General features: G+C 37.2%; 1 protein-coding gene across 1 annotated transcript in view; it reads left to right on the forward strand.

Moving 5' to 3' along the window:
• Positions 1–992: 992 nt before the first annotated feature.
• LOC109109126 (rho GTPase-activating protein 42) overlaps positions 993–23,186 on the forward strand; it is a 57,548-nt gene continuing 35,354 nt past the window's right edge. Inside the window, 3 exon segments of the mRNA XM_042743378.1 lie at positions 993–1,005; positions 1,702–1,763; positions 17,143–17,214. Coding sequence (XP_042599312.1) covers positions 993–1,005; positions 1,702–1,763; positions 17,143–17,214 — 147 coding nt within the window.

A 23,186-nucleotide genomic window follows, 5' to 3' on the forward strand; every position in this document is an offset into this window, starting at 1 on the left:
GAGGGATACTCCAGTCACAGCGAGGCTGGAGGATGGCAATCCCGCGGGGCTCGCACTGCATAGATGGTGGGCTGAAGGTAAGCAGATGGGCTGCCAGATGACAGCGGTGGAGTAGGCAGGAGTGGGTGGGAGGGCAGACATTTTGGAGGAGTGGCCACTGGAGGGCACATTCTAGGAGCAGGCACTGGAGGACACATTCTAGGAGCAGGCACTGGTGGATTGGAAGCCCCCTCAGTGGTGGACAAGGAAACCAAGAACAAAGGAGGGCTGGACGGGACCAGCGGAGACAACGGAGAGAGGAGAGGGGGCAGTTCAACCTCCAGGTCAGATTCCCAATCTATAAGATCCTCCTCCTCATTTTGGCCCTTTTGGTGTTCCATAGTCCTCTCACCTTCAGCAGTGGTGCAGGGGGCAGAGCTCCACTCCACACTTAAACCGTCCATGGCTCTCTCCCTTGCAGTGGGCACTGTAGCTGGTTCTCGCACCTGGTCTGACGGGTTGGGCTCTGGCTCTCCGTCATCAGTGGGCTCGGGCTTATGCTCCATACCGTGGGGAGATGGTGAGCTGGGGTCTGGGTTGGGAGTGGATCCGGCGAGATCCTCCTTCTGAGGACCATCTTCAGATGACAACGCTCTGCACTCGGCATTCAGGCTCGCGTCATAGAAAGCGCAGAGCGCGTCGTCCGGGTAGCTGGTGATGTGAGCTAACAATAGGAACTGTCTCATGTGTTCCTTGAGAGATCGTCCTTCCTGCTCCAGCAGGAGGAGGAGAAATTCGGGGCGAAGGAGGGAATCCATAGAACACAACGGAAAGAAAAAGGACTGAGGAAACATGGAAAACAAACAGAGAATAGACATACAATTTACACTGTTTCGGTCTGGTCTTCTGTCACACTACTGTGCCTGAAGGAACACGGAACTGAGGATAATCGAAATAGTCTTTATTAATCCAACATGGGGTAACTCCAACAAGGGAAGACAGGAGGAAGATACATGCATGGAACTGGTAGACCCAACAAAAATTAACTGAAAGGACTAGGGTTATAAAGGCAGGATAATGAGGGAACTAAGGACACACCTGGGAACTAATCAACAATTAAGGAGACAGAAACTGGGTCACAGAGAAACACACACAGACAAGTCGAAAATTTTCTGAAACTATCGTTCTTTCTTTTTTTTTCTTTTTTTTTATCCCCACATTGTACTTATACTATGTTATACATTGTCATTATATCATTATGCTGCTGCTCCACACTGATTATTCACATGGTATTTTCAGCTGATTATCTTGAATGACAAGAAATGTAAAAGTATGTAGCCTGAAATATATTGAATTTTCATTTTACATTAAACTTTAGCACCTGAAGCCTGTCATTAGCACCTAAAAGCCTTTAAGTGCTCTGTTTGTTGTGGATAAATTATTGTACATGGATATTTCTTACCTTTTAGGTGACCAAAAGTGGAGGAATGTCTTTTTTAACTGTTCTGTATTGATTTAAATTCATAGAATAAAGTCCATCGTTCATTCTGCATTCTTATTTAATGCTGAATCATTTCTATAAGTAGCTGTGGCAATAAATCAACGCTAACAGTGTTTACTTAACAGCATTTCTATTGACCCACATGAATCAAGTTATTATAATAAGTCTGAACTTTTACCAACAAATGCAAATGGATTAATAACTCTATTTTTCTTCTCCAGCTCAGTCCTTCAAAGAGTTTTCCCAGTTGCTGAACACCATGGAAGAGGAGAGAAGGCGGCTGGTAAGTACTTTTATTTTTGGTTCTGATACCATAGCAATACAACATTGTTTTCCTCGCCATCAGATTTTTTGGGTAGGTACTGTACCATTGAAATTCCAGTGGCATTAAACCTATGACAAAGCACCAGGATTTGCGTTGTTTTGGACATATACTATGGCAATACCAGAATATCTTCTTTTTTATTTATTTTTTCTAGTAAACATGCTTTATCCAGGAAATGTAGTACCATGGTATTCTTGTAAGTACTTTGGATGGCCATGATACATGAATTTGGTAATCAAGCAGTACCATATTATCAATAATGATAATAAATGAAATAAAATAAGAAGCATTTGTATGCATAAGACACTTGAAATTTTGTTAGAATTCAAAGCAAACAAAATTCCACAATTGTAACTTAAGTATTCAAATAGATTCTGAGGCCACTGTATATCAACATACCATACCATGATCATCTGATTATTAGGTACTCCACCATGGTACCACAGTGCTTCTTAGGGGACTATCCCTAACAAAAAAGCACTGTTGTGGTGCCCTGCTAATATTGAGAGGTTTGAAGAAAGTGTTGTTGTTTCCGTTTTTCAAATTAACACCCCATAAAATCCTCATGATTAGCTGCGCTGATAATGAGAAAGCAAGTAAACAAACAAAGCCTGCTTTTCCCCCTCTGATTGGTAAAACAGCAAGTCTGAGCAAGTATGAATCTGTCAGATAAATAATGTTTAATCACCCTGTTGGGGTTTATTTTGTGGTAATGACCAGTTAACTGTGCGTTATCTTGCTTTGACACGGCTACTTTAACAAATAAAAAATGCTATTTTGTAAGAAAAAAACATGGTTATTATACAAGAGGGATTGAACAGAATGAAGTGGCGCAAGAGCTGTGCAATTTAATCAGCATACTTAAGTAGACAAGTACACTTTGAAGATTTTTGCAGCACGTTTTACAAGAAAACACTAATTCAGTCTTTCTACATCAAAATTTCACCTTTAGTTCAGTGTGCTACTTGCCATTTCTTTGTAATTATTGGAGAAATTTACTAGCAATTTCTAAGTGCAAATTGTTTCTGCAACAATTTTTCACTGTAGATCATGCCAAGGATCATGGTAAAACCAGCCACAAACCATAACCACGTTGCACGCTAGACTTGGTCGTACACTGGTTTCTGCGGGTGTGTCTCAGAGCAGAAGAGACGGTATGGTTAACATGTTTGACGTGTGTGGTCACTCGTAACGACTTGCAGTGACATCCGGCGGATATCACGTACAGTTCCAGTAATATGATGTACAGTTCTGGGAATATCAATCCTTACGCTGTAGTTTGACACCAAAGGTTCAGTAGTTTGCATGAAGTCATTGGTGCAGGCTGCCCTTGGGCCTTATTTTCTTCTCATTGCGTCATTATTGTCCTTCCTGTTTAATTAAATGTGAAAACAGCAAACACTTCAGGCAATATGCAGCCTCATTTAGACAAATGTCCTTAAAACGTAACCACAAAGACGTGAGAATAATTCAAAATGCTTAATAGCTCACTTAAATGGTGCTTTAATGATGTGTGTGATTATCACACAGTTACCAGCTGCTCATTTAAACCTTTAAACTACCTAACTAAATGGCAAGAATAATACATCAGGGATGCATGCAGTCTGTAGCAACATTTGGTTTCAGACAAATACAAAATCAGGCCATACGTTTTTAAATTGGTCGAACCATTCATTCTATATCTTCCTACCTGTGGCGCGTCGCTAGCGATTCTGGACCCATTGTACAGATTTGCTGTCTCAGTCTCAGTCAGACCCCATAAAGGACATTGTTGGACACTGACGCCCCTGCTTCCTACCAAGACCAGACAGACAGTAACATTACCTTTTGAAGATACTTTGTTTTGTCTAAATTCCGCAGATGTGGTCACATTAGCAAATTCATGTGACCAACTTGAAGTTGATGCAAAATCTGTGTGGGTGAACCTTTGCCCTCGTGTGAAATTCCCATTGTTTCATCTTTCATCTCTCATTCTTCCTTTTCCAACCAAGATCACATAAGGTAGATAAGTGTACTCACAACTCAAAGCATGTTCCAAAAAATAGACAGCAAGATGATGATACCTCTTAAAAAAACTCATTACATTCATGAGATTTTGGCAGAATTTTGCAGCCAAAATAGTTTATCACCTACTGTCAATAGCATAGCAATGAAGGAAACACAGCTCACACAAAAATCACATTCAAACCAGGCAGCTTTCTGAGTGCAGTGTATCCACGTAGCCTGCTTGAACCCATTGCGAAATCTGCATGAGGAATTTTTTTGTCCTAGCGTGAAATTACCAATCACATGAATTCTATTTGAAATTACTAGATTTTGCTAAAACTGAAACGCAAGTTGCAAGTGAATTTTCCGTTTTCTTCCCTATTGCGAAATCAGAGTAAAACTGAGTTTTGAACAAAAAATTGATTGGATCATTGAATTGTGATTTGCTTATTGGTATGATCTCATGTGAGTAGTTTCTGGAGGGGAAGTCATATGTCCCAGCCCAGAGCACACATCACCAGAGAAGAGATGTCGTTGTGAGAGGGAACGAAAGGCAATCCCAGAATGCATCAGGATGAAAAATGTCCTTAGGGATTTTAATTGTACTTTCTTTCAGTGCCAGTGTAAACTCTGATAATAGCTCAATCTAATTTAAAATGGACTATTTAGAGCTAACTAGAATATTGTGTTTTTAGCTTAGCAACATGCTAACATCAAGCTTTGAAATCAGTTGTGTTGATTCATACACTTCACATAAGAAATCATATCTTGTTGCTTTTGAACAGTGTTCTAATCTGTCACTTAAGAGGTTAGATAACAGTAAGGATGTTGCCTTGGAAGACAGCATGGAAGCTCACTATGGTTTGAAACAGAGTTTAAGTACAGTATGTGTGTTTGTAATTGATCCCAACTGGGAACATTACTGTTTGCTTCCTGTGAAATGTTTGAAGTTATAGAAGATAAAGGAGGTTTGATAAAATGTCTAATGGTTTGTTTTCGTGGCCTATGTTGTTGTTTTTTTTTGGTAGTGTGTCTATTTGTTTGTTTTCGTTCTGAGGTTCATTCGTATACTGCGACCCCTGCTCTATGATCTCCATATATGCAGGGAAAAGCAAAGTCTGTTTCATTTCAGACAGTGAGTAATAGGGTGAATATCATAAAAAAAGGACCTTTTAAATATACATTTTATTACTTTACTCCTAAATGCATAACTTATGGATTTATGGCTGGAATAAACTCATTTGTGCCGTCTCACAGTCAGACACATTAGTTTTATTGAGAACAAAACACTTTTGAGGATAGAAGCCTCAGTGGATTTGATTTCATTCTCCTCTCCTTCATCTTAAACATCTAATATCCTTTTAGCAGTCTTCATGCATAGTTTGCTGCAAAGACACTCTTTGCAAAGAAGAAACTCAGAAGATTTAGTCTGGGAGGAAGCCCACAGGATAGAAAATGTCTCAAATGAGATATCTTTATTGTCTTTCTCCTAGACAGCAATAAGTTTAAATGGAGATCAAATGGAGACTTGAAGGTACAGTCTCACAAAAGCATGTGAAATTATTTAGGACCCTGCAAAAACAAATACGTGCCTCATGATATGTTATGCTTTAGGATGTTTTGATATATATATATATATATATATATATATATATATATATATATATATATATATATATATATACACACACATAAAGTTTTGATGTTTGTATTCTTAATATTGAATGTATATTTAGATCTCTTGGCCAAAACATTTGTGAGTTGCTGCCTAGGTTGAGCATTGCAAATCTCTTTGAAGCTACATTTTAGTTAGGATGCCGATGTTGAAGGCAGCTGTACGTAGGCGGTAGACAGCCCTGGTAGGGTTTGAAACAGAGCCATTATCTTTGTTTACGTTGTGCGGCTCGCTGCTCCTGTCCATTCTTTTTTTTTCGGCGATTGACTTTGCTCACTGCTTAATCAGACATCCCGTAATCCAGGGTCAGTTGTGGTTAATGAGAAACCACATGGAATGTAGCTGGAAGTCAATGAAACTTTCCACTTTATTCAGTTTATTCACATTCTTTTTCATGTTGTCTGCAGCTTAGTGTTTCATCACCTTGGCCTGCAAGATGGCCTTTTTAATAGGACACAATGGCTGCTGTGTGCTTTTTAGAGGAAATTTTGTGATTAAAGCACAACCTGGAAGAAAAGGAGATTTCAAGTGCTCTCATTTCTCCATCTAGCAAAATTTTTGAACAGAGGAATATGAGTAAGGGAGGAAGGAGATTTTCCAAATATTTTCCATGGTAGAGTTGCTAGTGTGCTCTTGATCTCCTGAGCCCAATCAGTCATGGAACAGAGAGCGCTCCACTGTCAGACTGAATTCGAGGCAGCCGTATACATACATGCAAACGTCAGTTCTCATCAGTCGAGTGGGATCGATGCCAGGCCCTTGTGATGCAGTAATGCTGTCAATAATGCTGACCTATTGACATGTGCCAATGAGAGAAGAATTGTGATTATCTATCCACGTCTTCATTAGTATTTCTGTCTTTTGGAGATCAGAATGCTAAACGCCACTTCCGATTTTAAGCTTTCAGTCTTCAATTCAACAAATCACATCTGTACCAAAGGTCTGCACCTCTGGCATGCACAAATACATAAAGACAGCTCTCTAAACACATAATAATAACTGACTGAAGTATAATCATCATTTACATTGAACTAGGGGCCAGAAAATCCCTAAAGGCCCAAAAAACTTCAAGTGAAATCAAAGAAGTGTAATGTCATTTCAAACTAAATCGGGCCAAATCATAGTTTGTTCAGAGTTTGTTACAGTGGTTCAAAACAGCTCACCAGTTTCACCTTCTTTGACCTCTTTTCACCTCTGCACCATACATACAATAGGAATGTGCATCTCCATAATTGAGGCTAATGCAATATGCGTAAAAAGAATAGTGAAAGCTAGTGTTAGAAAATGAATAGAGAATGCATGTTTTAGAGGGTCAATTCAACAAATATATAAAATAGAATTAAAATAGAGAGTGCTAGAGTTAGAGGGTCAAATGGAATGAAGGTTTAATGGAACTAATGACCATAATTTGCTAATGATGCTTTTGGGAAACACGCCCCAGAACAGCATAGCAGCTACAGTATCTAGAAAAATTTAATCAACCACCCTGTGGCCGGATACATAAACTGCTTAGACTAGTCTTAAAATGTAGTCATCTTTTTTTATTATTCAAGACTGGTTGTAACTTTTTAAATTCAGTTAGAAAAAGGTAGATTGGTCTAATTTGAATCTCCTGACTAACTGCTAGTTAGACAAACTAGTTCTTAAGATGCAGTCTTAACATAGTGGCTAGCTTTATGCAACTGGCCCCTGAAACCAGTTAGTGCCATATCCAACACCTAGAAACATCTTAATAACCACCTAGACCAAACTAGCAATGCCTTAACAACCACCCAAGGGTGTGTTTCCCAAAAGCAACTATGGCCGCAAGTTCCTTCATTACCAATAGAGTTCAACAGAACTTGCAACCATATCTAACGATGCTTTTGGGAAACTTCCTTGAAACCACCTTGCAACGTCTTAGCAGCCACCCAGAGCATCATAGAAAAAGCATAACACCACCTTAGTAACCAATTAGTGGCATCTTTACAACCTCCCAGAACATTCTAGCAAAAGCATAGCACCACATTAGGGAGCACCAAGAACTCCTTTTAAATCATCTAGCAACATCTTACCAGCCACCCAGAACATTCTATAGCACGATAATTTACGGTGAGCTCTGGAGCTCCACCTTCTTTGACGTGGAAGTCTTTTGAGGTTCATTTCATCATTCAGTCCATCAAGGTCAGACACGAGTGAAAAAACATGAGCACACTGGAGTGCCAAAACTAACAAAAAGGAACTTTGCAGTGAATATATCATGGGTCTTTAGTAACCATCCAGAACAGCCTAGCAACAACCCAGAACACCATAGAAACCACATAGCAGTGCCCTCGCAACTGTCCAGCTAGAAACCCCTATCAAACAAAAAAGCATGCACTCACATCCCATCAAAACATCATAGCAACCCCATATCAACATGCTAAACCGTTTAGAACAATTTGGCAATTGCATGGTAACACCCTGGCAACCATTAGCACTATTGTATCACTGTAACACCACTCCCAAATTCTTTTACAACATGATATGAATAAAATCTAGAATGAATGGATGGTTGAGGGAATTCACAAATAAACTCAAAGCAAACCCAACATTCCAGATCACATTTCCTCAGCAGCATTGCGAGTGTGTGCTTTCACAGACGAGAAATTGAAACAAAATCCTCAGCCCCCCAACCCCCCACGTCCCCTAGTCACATCTGGAGTCAATCAACAACCCAAAATAGAAAAGACACTGAGCGATAAGAAGCTGCTTTCACTCACTGCCTCACAGATACATGTGTATCAAATTAGTGCCACTTCCTGTTTTAGAGATTTATTAACTGAAATATATATTTTGGTGCCAGTACTAATTCAGGGAAGTTTTTGGAATGGTGAAGTTGGGTTATTGGCGCTAGACCGGCATGAAGGTTTTATTACCGTCATGATGGTTTGCTTGGCTCAAAGCCACAGAAGAAATCAGTATCCTTGTGTGTGTGTGTGTGTGTGTGTGTGTGTGTGTGTGTGTGTGTGTGCGTCAGCCACCCAAGTGTGTTATTGCGGAGCACAGACTTATCAAATTCCACCGTTTTAAAGAGAAGTCTGGTTTAATTCCCCCCGGTGTGAGACGGCAAGCCTTTGCAGCAGAAAGAGAGATGGAAAGCTTGTGTGTGTGAAAGAGAGAGAAAGTGTTTTGAGCTCTGCATGGTTGGAGATTGTTCAAGGCCACGGAGTTCTGGCGGTATTCAGAGGCCAGGGGCCTGATGTTGTGGCGCTGTTTTAAAGGTGATCATATTCTTTAGGGAAATACTCTTGATGCTGTTCCAGAACAAATCTGTCCTCAGAGCCGATAATGTTGTGAAAGCAGTGAAATTCGGTTCCTTTTTTGTCAGTCTAGCCAGGTGTGGTTATCTTCAGCCTCCAAACTGTTTAGTAATTTCCTCACATGCTTGAGCCTGTTCCTCTTAGCTTGTTTTGTGTTCCTGTTGGCTTGAGGCTGTTTTTTTTATCCTGTCTTACATTAAGGCTATTAGGAAGACAAGCCCTCAGCTGTGTTCTTTCATGTAATCTTGAGTTTATGCTTACATTCTGCTCTAAACCACTCACAGCTTATTACACTCTCACATTAAGCTTCAATTTGACGCGATTTGCATTCAAAGGCACTATTTTCATGAGCTTAGGTTTGACGTGCAGCTATATAGAAGTTCATCTGAGTTCCAGTGAGTGCAGCCAAGTGCTAAAGCTGTGCTGGAGTAAATCTGATGAAAAGGTGCCATATTTCAACTCAGGATCTAAAGAAAAATTTTAGCAGTATTTATCTATCTATCTATCTGTCTATCTATCTATCTATCTATCTATCTATCTATCTATCGATCGATCGATCGATCGATCTATCTATCTATCTATCTATCTATCTATCTATCTATCTATTAGGATCTTATTTTTATCAAGTGCATTAAGTGAATCTTAACTTTAGAATCTGCATGTTTTAAAAGAAGTATCTTATGCTGACCGAGGCTGCATTTCTTTTATAAATACAGTAAGAGAAATTGTGAAATATAATGAAAATTTAAAATGATTTTTATTTTTTAATATTTAAAATATATTTTTAAAGTGTAATATATTTCTGAAACTGTAAAGTTGGATTTTCCGCATCATTACTCCAGTCTTCAGTGTCACATGATCCTTCAGAAATCATTCTAATATGCTGATTTGTCGCTCAGAAACAGTTCTTATTATTATCAATGTTGAAAACAGTTTTTGCTTCTAATATTTGTGATATTATTTGTGCTTCTATAAAACTGTAATATTCAAAATGTTTTTTTTTTTTAAGAAATTAATACTTTTATTCAGCAAGGATGCATTAAATTGATTAACTGTGACAAGATTATATTAAAAATTATAACTTATAACTTATAACTTAAAATTCTAATAATAGTTCAGAGATTTCACTATATGAAATGCAGAGAGAGAGATTTACTGAGTATATGTTAAGTATCTAGCTCTTGCTTGTTTGTGATTGAAAAATTCTCTCTCCTAATTTATAGTTTAAATCATATTTATGGAATTTTAAATTGTAGAGCAGTAATGAGAATTTGGGATGGAAAATATGCTTAATTGTCATGGGGGAGAAAATTAGATCGACCACCAAAATTCCAGTAAAGTGCTAATTCGAAGTTCATGCAAACCATGACCTGGTTTAGGCTAGATGTGGTGAGTTGTCCAGTCTCCTAGTGCTTTTGTTTATCCTCGCTGTGATTGCGTTTCACAGTGTGGGCACGCAGTGTGCTGAGGCCAGTCTTATGGAATGTCACATCGAGCGTGACGACAGAGAGGGTAGAGAGACAGAAAAGAAGTGATTGTTTCCAAGGTTTACAGAGTTTGTTAATTGGACTCAAGAGGGCATTTATGGTGAGACACATGGACTGTACTCTACTGTGACTCCAGGACTCGAGACGATATCACTGCCCCACCGCTAGAACCAGACAACAGTGAAGTTTATTTGATTTTACTGTAACTAAGACAAATGTGTCTTTGAAGAAAAGACACCACATGCCTCTCACAGCTAAATAAAATAAACAGAGAGAACACAGCTTTATGGATAAAGTTTTTAACACTTTTTTTTAAAGAAATCTCATGCTCAGCAAGGCTGCATTTATTTGATTAAAAATACAGTAAAACAGTAATATTGTGAAGTATTACTACAGTTTAAAAGAACTTTTAATATATTGAAAAATCTAATTTATTCTTGTAATTTTAAGCTGAATTTTTCAGCAGCAATTACTCCAGTCTTATGATGCATCAGAAATAATTATAATATTCTGATTTAATTCTTAATTATTATTGGTACTCAGTTATGAATAATAGTTCTTATATGACACTGTTGAAAAACAAATTAATTGTGAAAATCATGATAAAAATGTTTTTCAGGGTTCTGTGATGAATAATGTTCAAGAGAACAGTTTTATATTTATATATATATATATATATATATATATATATATATATATATATATATATATATATATATATATATACGGAAGTAACATTATAGATATCTTTTCTGTAACTTTAGATAAATTTAATTTGTCCCTGAAAAACAAGGAATCAGATATTTCTAACATTTGAATGGTAGTGTATCAACAGTTTCCACCAAAATATTAAGTGGCAAAAACATTTATAAAATCAAGAAATGTTTATTGAGCAGCAAATTAGAATGATTTCTTGTGTAGAGGCTGACCGGTTTATCGGTTTTGCCGATTAATCGCCACCGATAGTTGATTGCTGGAACAATGGGTTATCGGCAAAAATCCATGCCGATAGTTTTCCGGGTTCCTTCCGTTGCAGGAGTGGCTGAGAAGGATCTTTATAGAAGTTCTTTAGAGAAGTTTTCTTTATACAATGCGAGAGTGGCCTCTAGTGGTTGAAATCACTGACAGCATGTGCTATTTGTTTAGACACGTGATGCTGCACGCTGAACAGAGCGAGAAACTTCCGACCCAGATTCAGCTGACAGAAAATCCTGCCATGCCACAGAGCGCCATTCATATAGTTTTCTATTAAATGACATTATATTCGCCCCGAATCATTTTTAATGTACATAATGAATTGTATATTGAGCATTTTCATCAAAATGTTTGTCTTTCTTTGGCTCTAATAAAATCTGTATACTTCATTTATAGAACTATAATATAGATTGCTCTTTCCATTTGCTCCGTTTTTTTTAAACACTGAACTTCAAACTTATCTATGCCTCATTGTTCATTCTTGAAGTAAACTTGTGTCCATTTGGTGATTAAATAAACTGTTTTAGACCACTGCTTGAGTTGAATGCGACGCGTCTGGAGTGTGTGTGATACTGGTGAGTTCTCCTAGACTCAGCGCTGCTCTTTTATTTTGATTAGATAATCATTAATTGTTCAAGAATAGAAGCAGTTAAAGTGTGAGAATATACATTGTGCTTGTATAATTGTAATGCTATGGCCTTTGTGTATATATTTAAAGATGTGCATCTTTAAGCATGACTGTTGAAATGAAATGGTAAGACTTTAAAATAAGAGTTCATTTGTAACTGTAAGATTAATGAAAGCTGTATCCTTGAAAGTATTCCTTGTTACAGTGTGGAAATTTCAACATATACTATTACTATTATTATTATTATTACTACTACTAGTATGGTTCAGTAGTGTTTTTTTTTTTTTTTAAATAAAGCACTATTTTAGTTTTCGTTCAGTGTCCATTTTAAAAACTATCCGTTAATTGGCAAGTGTGGTCCAACCTAGCTATTGGTATCTGCAAAATCCACTATCGGTCGACCTCTAATCATGTGACACTGAAGACTAGTAATGATTCTGAAAATTCAGCTTTTCCATTTTAAAACCAATTCAACTAGAAAACGGCTTTTTAAATTGTAATAATGTTTCACAATATTACTCTTTATACTGTATTTTTGATTAAATAAATGCACCCTTGGTGAAGACAAGAAACTTCTTAGAACATGAAAAAATCATAATTATTACAAACTTTTTTAGTTAAACAGTTTTACCTAACACAGTCTGCCATTTCTCCCAGAATAAGAAGAAGCTCCATCAGGAATTGAGTGGAATGTTGAAAAGTGTTTTATTCCCCTTGGAGTAGAGTGAAGCGACCTGCCACAGATCTCTCTTTTAACATCTGCCTGTTTTGGGCAAAACAGGACATTCTTCGCCTTACACATCTACCAATGAGAAGCTTGAGTGCATCTTGCATTACCTTAAATAAGCGTGTAACCAGCGTGTGAAGGATGTGAGGGTTTGTATGAAAGGCTGTATACTTAAAGAGGCAGAACGGGTCAGTGAGATTTGTGTTTCGCTGAGAGCGCACTTAACATAAGCACAACTTAATTGATGTCTTTATTGAGAAAATGCTGTCATGAAAAATCAATACGAGTTCATCATAGAAATTAGATGTACTTTGCTGGTAAAATGCCTTATGGGTAACGCTGCAGAGCCAAAATGGATTTACTTCTCTCTTTAGGTTTATCGGTGGCATGCGTGCTGCGAGATCTGTTGAGCGCCATCCAAATGAATTCAGCAGACATTCGGTTTTCAGCTCAAAGCTAATTTTTGCAGTCAACCTCACCGACGCCAATTAGAGTCTTATAGATCATTGCCGACTGTTCTCAGATGCCCGGGATGCTTTTGTTCCTTGCAGGCATTTGCTTTGATCTCTTGTGAAAAGTTTTTATGAGTAACTTGAAAGAGTTGATGAGTCTGTTATCATATGATTAAGTAAAAGTTTTGATTGCTAACAGCTTCATATATTTTTCATTGTTTTTTTTTTTGTTTTTGTTTTTTTTAATTGACTGATTTCTTTAGTGTTTCATTAAAATGTATAAATGTAAATGTCTCTGAACTCTCATAGCTAGTGATTTTTATGTGCAGTTTAATTGTTTATATACATCTCAGTTTTTGTGTGTGTGTGTGTGTGTGTGTGTTAATAATTGAATATTTAATTTTCGTTTATTTTCTGAATAGTTTTTATGTGTATTTTAGTTTATATGCAAGAAAAAAGTATGAACTGAGTTAGTTCTTTTTTCTGCACACATTTGCATGTACTGTATATCTAAAAATATATTTTTTTCTTTTTTTTTCTTTTTTACATATGTACATACATACATATTTATTCACAGACGCACTGTTTCTTTTTTTTGTGCTTTTCACATCATCCTACATTCTGATCTTTTAGCATTGTATTTAGGCCTCGGGGCATGTCATCTCTTGGGGCGTTAAACAGTTCCAAGGAGTGGAATGTAAAATCAATCCACTCCAACTTTTTGGATATATGTTTTACATAAACTTGCCGCGTGATAAAGCAATTACTTTTTGCATTTAAGTCCTTTTTTGATGTCCCTGTATGTCTCCAGTGACATGTGATCCCTACAGATGAGACTCTCTTCAAAGGCCCCATCAAGACAGGCCATTCCAGATAAGGATGATTACGGCAGCTCATCCCGAAATGAATTCCAAAGGTCAAATGTCCTGAGAACTGCCTCCACAACTACAGAGGGAAAAAATGCATTGAAAACCTTCACTGTTGATATCAAGTCATTCAGATTCAGATTAGTCACAGTGTCTGAGCACTGCAGCGCAGGATGTTTTGCTCTACAGCCAGGGAAGTTAAGACGGTATGAAATCAGCCGTGAGGACTTTCCACTCCAAACGGATAATAAAGTGCAGCCAAGGTGTCAATTCAACTCATGCATTAAAATCATATAAATCGGATCCCTTTCAGATCTAAAGGAAGATACACACGCACATGGACCTGTTTGTGCCTTACGGATTGTTCAGAGTTTCGAATACACATGCTTTATTCATTGGTCATAAAATAATAATCAAGGAATGAGCTGGAAATTGGAGTGTTTATTGAGTTACTTTCCAGTTAGCCGCATTTAGCGTTTATCGTCTCCACTAGCCGTAGGGATGATGCTCGCATCGCAGTTCTTCTCTCGTGACGGAATATTAATCTAACCAGTAATTCCTTTGATAAAGTTACGCTTTCAAAATTCTCCATTCAAGGCTCAGGGGGGCCGTTTTTGAATACCAATGAAGCAGTGCTTCCTAAATTGAAACAAAACAAAGGACTGAAATGAGAAACTGATAGAAGCCATGCAGGGTTTGCGGCTAATCACAGAGCGTTCGGATGTAGATGAGGTTTGTGTGCCTTTGTCAGGCAAAGGTGAGGGTGACCGTGTGTTTCAGGGGGTTTTAGAGACAATGAAAACAATTCTTTTTGATTTATGGGTAGAGAGAGATGCTCTCCAGAGATGGTGGAGGAGAAAGGTCTCTCTAAAATTAGACTAGGTATTATGTGCTGTGTTATAGCTTTATCACACACCCTCACGGCGCGGGATAACTCTGTTAATCAAACCGAGTGTCATGTCACACCGCCACGGCAGGTCTGCTCCACATACGCAGATGTGCATCCTGACCTGGAATGTTTGCATGTTTTGGGCAAGGAGGTTTATAATATGTGGAGAGAGAAATATCTGTTAGCATTCCAATTCATCTCAATGGCAGTTGCAATGTTATGCAGGAATGTACTTGAAGGAGCGGTATGTAATTAGCATTACAAAGACATGACATAAATACATGGTATATTTGCTGCTTTGATGTAGCTTAAATATTCTGGTTTCCTTTTTTACATATATTTTTCAAAATTCTTTGAAATCAAAATTGACTTTTTAGTTTTTTAGCGTACATTGTTAGCCTTAAGGTGAACAATTAATCCATGCAAGTTAATCCACTGAAAAAAAAATTGTTTGTCTTGGTAATCTTTAATCAAAATCTCAACATTTGCTTCCACTCTGGAATGGCATTCATTCTCTGATGACATCAGTTTGATGCTTGGGCCATGGCATGGCTTGGGCAGAATATGCTTAACCACGCCCCTCCAACCATTAGTTTGCTATGAGTGAGAGATGGAGAGGAGGAGCGCTAAAATAAAACCCTGTCGTCTGTTCGATATTCTGTTTCAGTTGGAAATACATCACTAAAAAGAAATGAAGTTTTTTTTACATTTAAACACTATAATATAATATAATATAATATAATATACATCCATTCTGTGTTGTTATATTAGAAAATCATTTGTATTTATAATATTATGATGCAGGGTAACTGAAAATATATATATAAAAAAAAATCATCGCAACTGTAGCCTATAAGTTTAGGTGTAATAAATTCTATGCTGAGTCAAATAAATATATTTTTTTCTAAAGCTGTTTATTTGATTGGTTATTTTCCGATCAGAATCAAGGACTGGAACAGTTTAATGTCATATCATATCATATCATATCATATCATATCATATCATATCATATCATATCATATCATATCATATCCCTGTTTTGAAACCTTGGGTTCACATTGACAGCAGACTGGACAAACAACACTGAGACTCTCCATCATTTTTAAAAGGGCCAGAGCAATGAAATCTCAGGGTTTTTTTTAGTGTGTGTAGCTGCACATGTTCTTTCAGTCTGTTGACATGACTGCCTTGTTCTACACGGTAGTGAGCTGGGGCTCAGCGTGTGACACTGGAGATGAACAATCTCACCAAGAAAGCAGACTTTTTCATTGGAGAGGAATGGAAGCATCTGGAGGTTGTAGAGGAGAGGAGAATGATGTCCAAGTGGCTGGACAACATCATGGACAGCACTCTCCACCCCCTCCAGGACAGACCTGTAGGAATGAATAGCATGTTCTGAAGTAGGCTGATTCAGCTGTGCAACAGAAAGCACTACAGGAAGCCAATCATAGACATAATTCATCAACCATGTGCAGAGGCACCGTTGACCTTTTTAGAATTGGGATCCTGCTCTCAGTTGTTCTTGGGCACAACATGAAAAATCATAAGCAGCATTGACGTTGATTTATTTTGTATTCAGTGAAAGCTGCTTCTGGCTTTCACGAATATTCTGGTTATGACACATGCACAAAAGATGCCTTTTGTGATACCTGTGCAAACTGTGTCAGGAAATGTTTATTCTTCTATCAAGTTTAGCTACTTTATCTGTAATTATTATACGTCTGCCTAGCAAACACCCAGAACACCCAAGGATCTGGAACAGTGTAGGCGAACAAACACACACAGACTGATGTTGTAACTCACAGAGTCTTCTGCTATCTCTGTCAGTGTGCTGTGAGGGGCTTTTACAGCTCATGATATAGAGACATATTTCATATTTTAAATGCATGCCTACTGTATCTGTGGACGTACAGTAAAACTCCTACTCTGCTTGTTGAGGGCCATATTTCTCTCGGCTCTGACAACATCAGTGTCTTTCATGGCCTGTTTAAAACAAAAAGCCATTTGCTCAGATTCACAGTGTTCATATTATTGTTAATTTTCCTCATTTTAATAGTCGTGGAGTGTACAGCACTGCAGCAGTGTGCTCTGGAGGTCTCATTAAATGAATACTGATGAATGAAGTTTTATCACACTAATCATTACTGCTCTCCTGAAGTGTTGGTGTGAATGTTCTCACAAGCAGAAATTTTATCTCGAGCTTGATGTTTGATTGTTAATTGTGAGCTTGTTTTTGTTCTCAGCTTTTGGCGTTAATTTTACATGTGCCTTCTAACTTTAATTCAAGCTGTGAACTTCACAGAAGTTAATGTAGTTTAATGAAGACTGTTTTCTCATGAAATACCTTGCGTCTGTGCTTGACTGATTGCAGATCCAGAATGCCGATGATGTTCTGATCACACCCTTGGAGAGATTCCGGAAAGAGCAGATCGGAGCAGCCAAGGCAAGTCATCCTATATCACTTTAGAGAATGATTGAAGATACAGTGTTATTTTGTTTTTGTGATAACGAGGCTAAAATATGCTACTGATTTATTTATGCTTGTGTTTGTGTATTTGGAATTTATTCTGCTAAAATCTGCTACTGGGTTATTTATGATTTAAATTATTCAGTATAAGGTTTTTGCTGTTATTATGTTTTGATGGATATAATAAATACCTGAAGATAGTAATGTTTTATGAACGTTTAGCCATTACAAGAGTGCCTTAATACCTAAAAAGTACCTGAAATTGCATGTTTGCCCTGCCTTTTATTATTTAAAGTATCTTAGAATACCAAGTAAATACTGTGGTATATGAATTTAGCAACAATTCATTATGTAGGTGTACATCAAAACACTGTTACTACTGTGTATTTATGATTTAAATGATTCCTTATAAAGTTTTCACTGTTAGCATGATTTGATGCATTTATTAAATATCTGAAGATAGTCATATTTTATGAATGTTCAGCTATTACAAGTCTGCCTTCATACAACTAAAAAAGAAGGAGCTTAGTATTACAATAGACTTTTTGCAAGTACTGTGTTATTATGTGAAGTAACAAGTATTCATTTCTTTGGTAGTGTATATATTGAGAGATATGGTAATACCATCATTGTACCATGGTCCGGTCACTGTACTTCTCAAAATGAAATTGAGGCTATTGTGTTGGCCATCAGGTCACTTCCAATTTTTGCATCTGGCAAAATAACTGACTGTAGCATTGTTTGAAGAAACAAATATGTGAACTTAGCATGTTTCCTAAATATCTGCAAATATACTACGGTGTTTTTATGCTTTAGTTCAGTCAAAAAATTAAATACAATGCCTTTAAAATAGTGATTAAGCAAGATATATTGTGTGGTAAAGCATAAATAAACCATCATCTTAAAAACAGTTTTAATGCAGGTACTCTGTGGTACCATAGTAAAATAATAAAATTATATAAGAGATACTATGATGTGCACCTAGACACAAAGATACTTTAAAGATACTACACAGCATGGCAAACATGGTAATTGAATTGCACTTTTTAGTTCGTGGTAACGGTTAAACATTCATAAAATATTATTATCTTCAGACATTTAATTATAATAAATTCAAACCATGCTAACAGCAAACCATAAACAATGCAGTGGCACATAGGTCCAACCAAAACTTGTCCACAGTCTAAACACAAACACGTTTCCAAACACACACACACTTGGCTGCATTGCTGTAAGCTAGAAACTAATTATAAATTAAAATAAGCAACATCAAAATGTCCAGCAGTTTGAGCCCCTTGGGGTCTGAAAGATCACACACACATATTCAATCACACATATGTACAACTACACTCAGTCCTAAATAAATATATACCTATACACTCAAACACACATGCTGAGTGCCTTCCTTGAGGCGAGTGTTAGGTTCAGCCATCTGTATATAACCCAAGCCCTCTGATTTATATTCCCACCTCAAAGCAACTTTTGATTTATTTTGCATGAAAAGGGTTTGTGCATGTGGCTTGTGCTTTGTGTAAGGTCCACTTGCAGGACCAGAGGACCAGTATTCTCTCTGCTTTTGAGTGGATGGGTGGACACAATGCAAGCAGAGGTGGATTCTCATAAATTGAGATCAACCAGTGTGGTGTTGTGAAGCTCTCTCTTACTTTTCAGTACAAAAAAAGTTGCAAAAGAGGGTATTTAAAGGGTATACCTCCCCACATGATTTTCTTTTCTTCTGTGGAAAACAAAATAAAAAAAAATTAGTAGAATATTGAATCGCTTCCATAAAATAGGCTTCATTTGTGACGTAAGTAGAATGTGTAAATCCTGTATAAATTGAAAAAAAAAAAGTTGTTTGTATATAATTATGGAAGGGAATGATTTTAGAAACAAAATCTTTTTTCCCATGTTTCATGAATTCACATTGTTCACTGCTAATTTTCAGCTGATACTTTGTGCCAGGATTAATATCACATAAGGTCAAACACTTCCGACTGTGATGCTGCAACTTTGATTAATCAGTAGTGCAAATGAGATTTGAGAGCTAATGAGAAAATCCTCTCTCTCACACACACACACATACACAAGCTGTTTTCAGAATATACTGTATACTCTCTCTGCAGAAAGTGCACTTATCACAGTCATCACCCAAGTCTCTTCTTTCACTCGTTATCTCCTTTTCAACCACTTGCTTTTAATAGCTTATACCTTTCTCCTCTACTATAAATGTACTCTAAATGTGGAGAATGGATTGAACATTAGCTGTGGAGTCAGGAGCCTTACTAAAGGATTATGGGAATGTTGAGGATCGGCCGGCTGCCAGACCTCATCCTTGCTCAAATTTAGTGTTCAGAGGGCGGCTGGGAGGTATAGACGTCCTTATTAGGGAATTACAGCCTCGCTGCAGCTCCAGCTGGTTAACGGAGTGAGGTCAGTGGCCTATAAAAGGGCCGCTCAAGCCCAAAGCCCGAACTATTTATTTCCTGTTGGCCAAACAGTCCTACTCGGCACATCACAGGCACAAGGTTTTTACTATGGGAGAGCAATTACGTATGGGTCGTCAGAGCTCAGAAATAAATCAGTGTTTAGATTTATAGGAGCTTGGGGACAGGATTTTTTAGAATTTAAATGTTCGTGATTATAGTTTTTCAGTTACAGTGAATTTATCTTTTATTTTTTTGCTGTTTTAAACAAATACACGACTTATTGCTATTTCGTTTTGTTTTTCACATTTGTCTTATTCACTTTTCCCTTCCTCTGCAAATGTCACTGGCACAAATCTACCCCAGAACAGAGTTAATGATCTCAGCTAATGGTATTAAGACTGGCGTGTGTAATTCCCTGTGAGCCACGTCTCATAAAACTGGCCCCAACAGGTCATCAAATCTCAAAAACCTATAAATAAATAAAGCTACACCCTCAGACTGGACCACAAACTTAACATATGCCGATACATTTATTGGCAACAGTATTATCTAGTTCACTGAACTAAAAACTACAGTAAGCATTTTTTATCTTTGCCATGAAAATGGGTTTGCATAGAATTTTGATAATAAAAAATCTAACCAGCTGGGTCATTCTACAAAACATTTGTGTCTCTCATATACATAACTTTAACAATGACTAGCTAGTGCCAACTTGTACTGTGTTAATGCTAACTAATGTGTTATGTGGCATTTTCTAGACATATTACAAAAATACTTTTACTTTATTGTATACTTTTGTGTGTTATTTTTTCTCTTTTTGTCTGTGCCTACACTCTTAAAGATAAAGGTGCTTCACGATGCCATAGAAGAACCTTTTTGTCTAAATGGTTTCATAAAGAACCTTTAACATCTGAAGAACCTTTCTGTTTCACAAAAGGTTTTTTGTGGCGAAAGAAGGTTCTTCAGATTATAAAAATGTAATAAAGTGATGATTCTTTAAAGAACATTTGACTGAATGGTTCTTTGTGGAACCAAAATGTTTGAAGAACCTTTTGAAGCACCTTTATTTTTAAGAGTATAATCTTTCCTGTGTTTACTTTCTTTATTTAGCAAATATTTACAGTTTTGATTACTAAACAAAATTTTGGAAATTAATTCTAGCATTTAAGTCAGGTCAAATTTATTTGTATTGCCCTTTATGCACCTTGTTTCAAAGTAGCTTTACAGAAAATCATGTTGATGTTTATAATATTATAAAGTGACATGACATACAAGTATGGTGACCAATACTCAGAATTCGTGCTCTGTATTTAACCCATCCAAAGTGCACACACAGCAGTAAACACACACACACCGTGAACACACACCCGGAGCAGTGGGCAGCCATTTATGCTGCGGCTCCCTGGGGAACAGTTGGGGTTTCGGTGCCTTGCTCAAGGGCACCTCAGTCATGGTATTGCCGGCCTGAGACTCGAAACCACAACTTTAGGGTTAGGAGTCAAACTCTCTAACCATTAGGCCACGACTTCCCCATTTAATATCTTCATGACTTGTAGTCACATTTAGTAGATTAGAGCTAAGTGCAACTAGACTGTTCTATCTATATATTTATGATCTTCCAATAGTAAAAATATGTGAAGTTGTGTTCACAGATTATTTGTCAACCCTGTTACCATATACGTTTGTGTGGTACATCACATTTAAATTCTCAAAGAAACACTTTTTACTTTCATGACCTCAAGCACAACACAAAATAAAGTCAAATACGTAAAACCTAAAACTGTCAACTCTGTTACCTTCCTTTAACCCTCAAAACATCACATTTAAATTCTCATTCTAAAAGTACCTTTTTTTAGTTTCATGACGTCAAGCACAAAACAAAGTCAAATACGTAAAACCTTAAACTGTCAACCCTGTTACCTTTCTTTATCCCTCAAAACATCACATTTAAATTCTCATTCTAAAAGTACCTTTTTTTAGTTTCATGACGTCAAGCACAAAACAAAGTCAAATACGTAAAACCTTAAACTGTCAACCCTGTTACCTTTCTTTATCCCTCAAAACATCACATTTAAATTATCATTCTAAAAGCATGTTTTAATTTCATGACCTCACACAGAAAAGTCAAATACGTAAAACCTAAAACTGTCAACCCTGTTACCTTCCTTTATCCCTCAAAACATCACATTTAAATTATCATTCTAAAAGCACCTTTTAATTTCATGACCTCACGCATGAAAGTCAAATACGTAAAACCTAAAATTGTCAATCCTGTTACCTTCCTGTATCCCTCAAAACATCACATTTAAATTCTCATTCTAAAAGCACCTTTTAGTTTCATGACCTCACGCACAAAGTCAAATACATAAAACCTAAAACTGTCAACCCTGTTACTTCACTTTAACCCTCAAAACGTAACATTTAAATTCTCATTCTAAAAGCACTTATGAATTCACTCACCAAACTTATGAAGTCAAATAAATAAAACATAAAACTGTCAACCCTGTTAACCCCATAAAGGAATAATTATACCACAACAAGTATAAAAATTTACCAATTTAGCTTGATATGGCAAAATTGCATTTTTGTATCTGATAGAATTTATCTCACACAAAATGTACTTTTAAAGTCACCTCACAAACATTAAAAAGCACCGGTTTGCCCAGCAGAAGTTAGATCATCAAGGCCTACAGAGAGATATGGAGTAATGATGGATGTGGGCCCGTGGTTTTCTGTCACAGTGATGGCTGGAGATACGAGGCATGTGTGAAGCCACCTCTGGACTGATGGTGGCTGGAGCAGGTGGCAGAAGGCAGGGGGTGAATGAACATCTGCCCCGACAGAGACTTTGCTAATGAAACATGTCGTTATGAGATTGACTAAGTGGATAGGCAGACAGGTTGGCAGACAGAAGACCACAAATGAGATGCGTCTTCTAAAAAGTTCAGATATATAGGTAGATATCTTACGATGGAGGCTTCTTTTGATTCATAGCACATAAAAGCAGTTCAAAAGAAGTGAAGAAAGAGAAGTGTTGGTTATATGGAAATGTGTGTTTAGAGTGTTTGTTTTGCATCAACATGTACGATCATGTTTATGACGCATTGTTTGGAGGAACTAGCGTAAATTTTTTTGAGGTTGTAGTCACCTCAAAAATAATTCATATCTTCAGAGCTTGGTTGTGGGAATTAGTGTATAGTTTTTTGTTTTTTTTTAGTTTCTTTTGCGGTGTTGCTTTTCATTTATGGTTGTATTTTATATTTTTATGGTTACAATATGGTACTTGATGTTTTGGACGTACGTATTCAATTGTGTATCTCTGAGCCTTGCATTTCCAGCCGGTAGGTCGAGCTAACCCTGGTCAAAGAAAGAGCTGAGGCTTTGTTTATGTCCTTAACCACTCAGAAATTCACAGACAAGACCTCGCTTACACAAAAACTTGCACCTTCAGACTTGACACACTCCCACTTCCCTAGACCAGCACATATCTGATGACATTCAAGGTAACCGTGAAACTCGGAA

This window comes from Cyprinus carpio, chromosome B18 (genome assembly GCF_018340385.1).
Source record: "Cyprinus carpio isolate SPL01 chromosome B18, ASM1834038v1, whole genome shotgun sequence".
Classification (NCBI taxonomy): domain Eukaryota; kingdom Metazoa; phylum Chordata; class Actinopteri; order Cypriniformes; family Cyprinidae; genus Cyprinus; species Cyprinus carpio.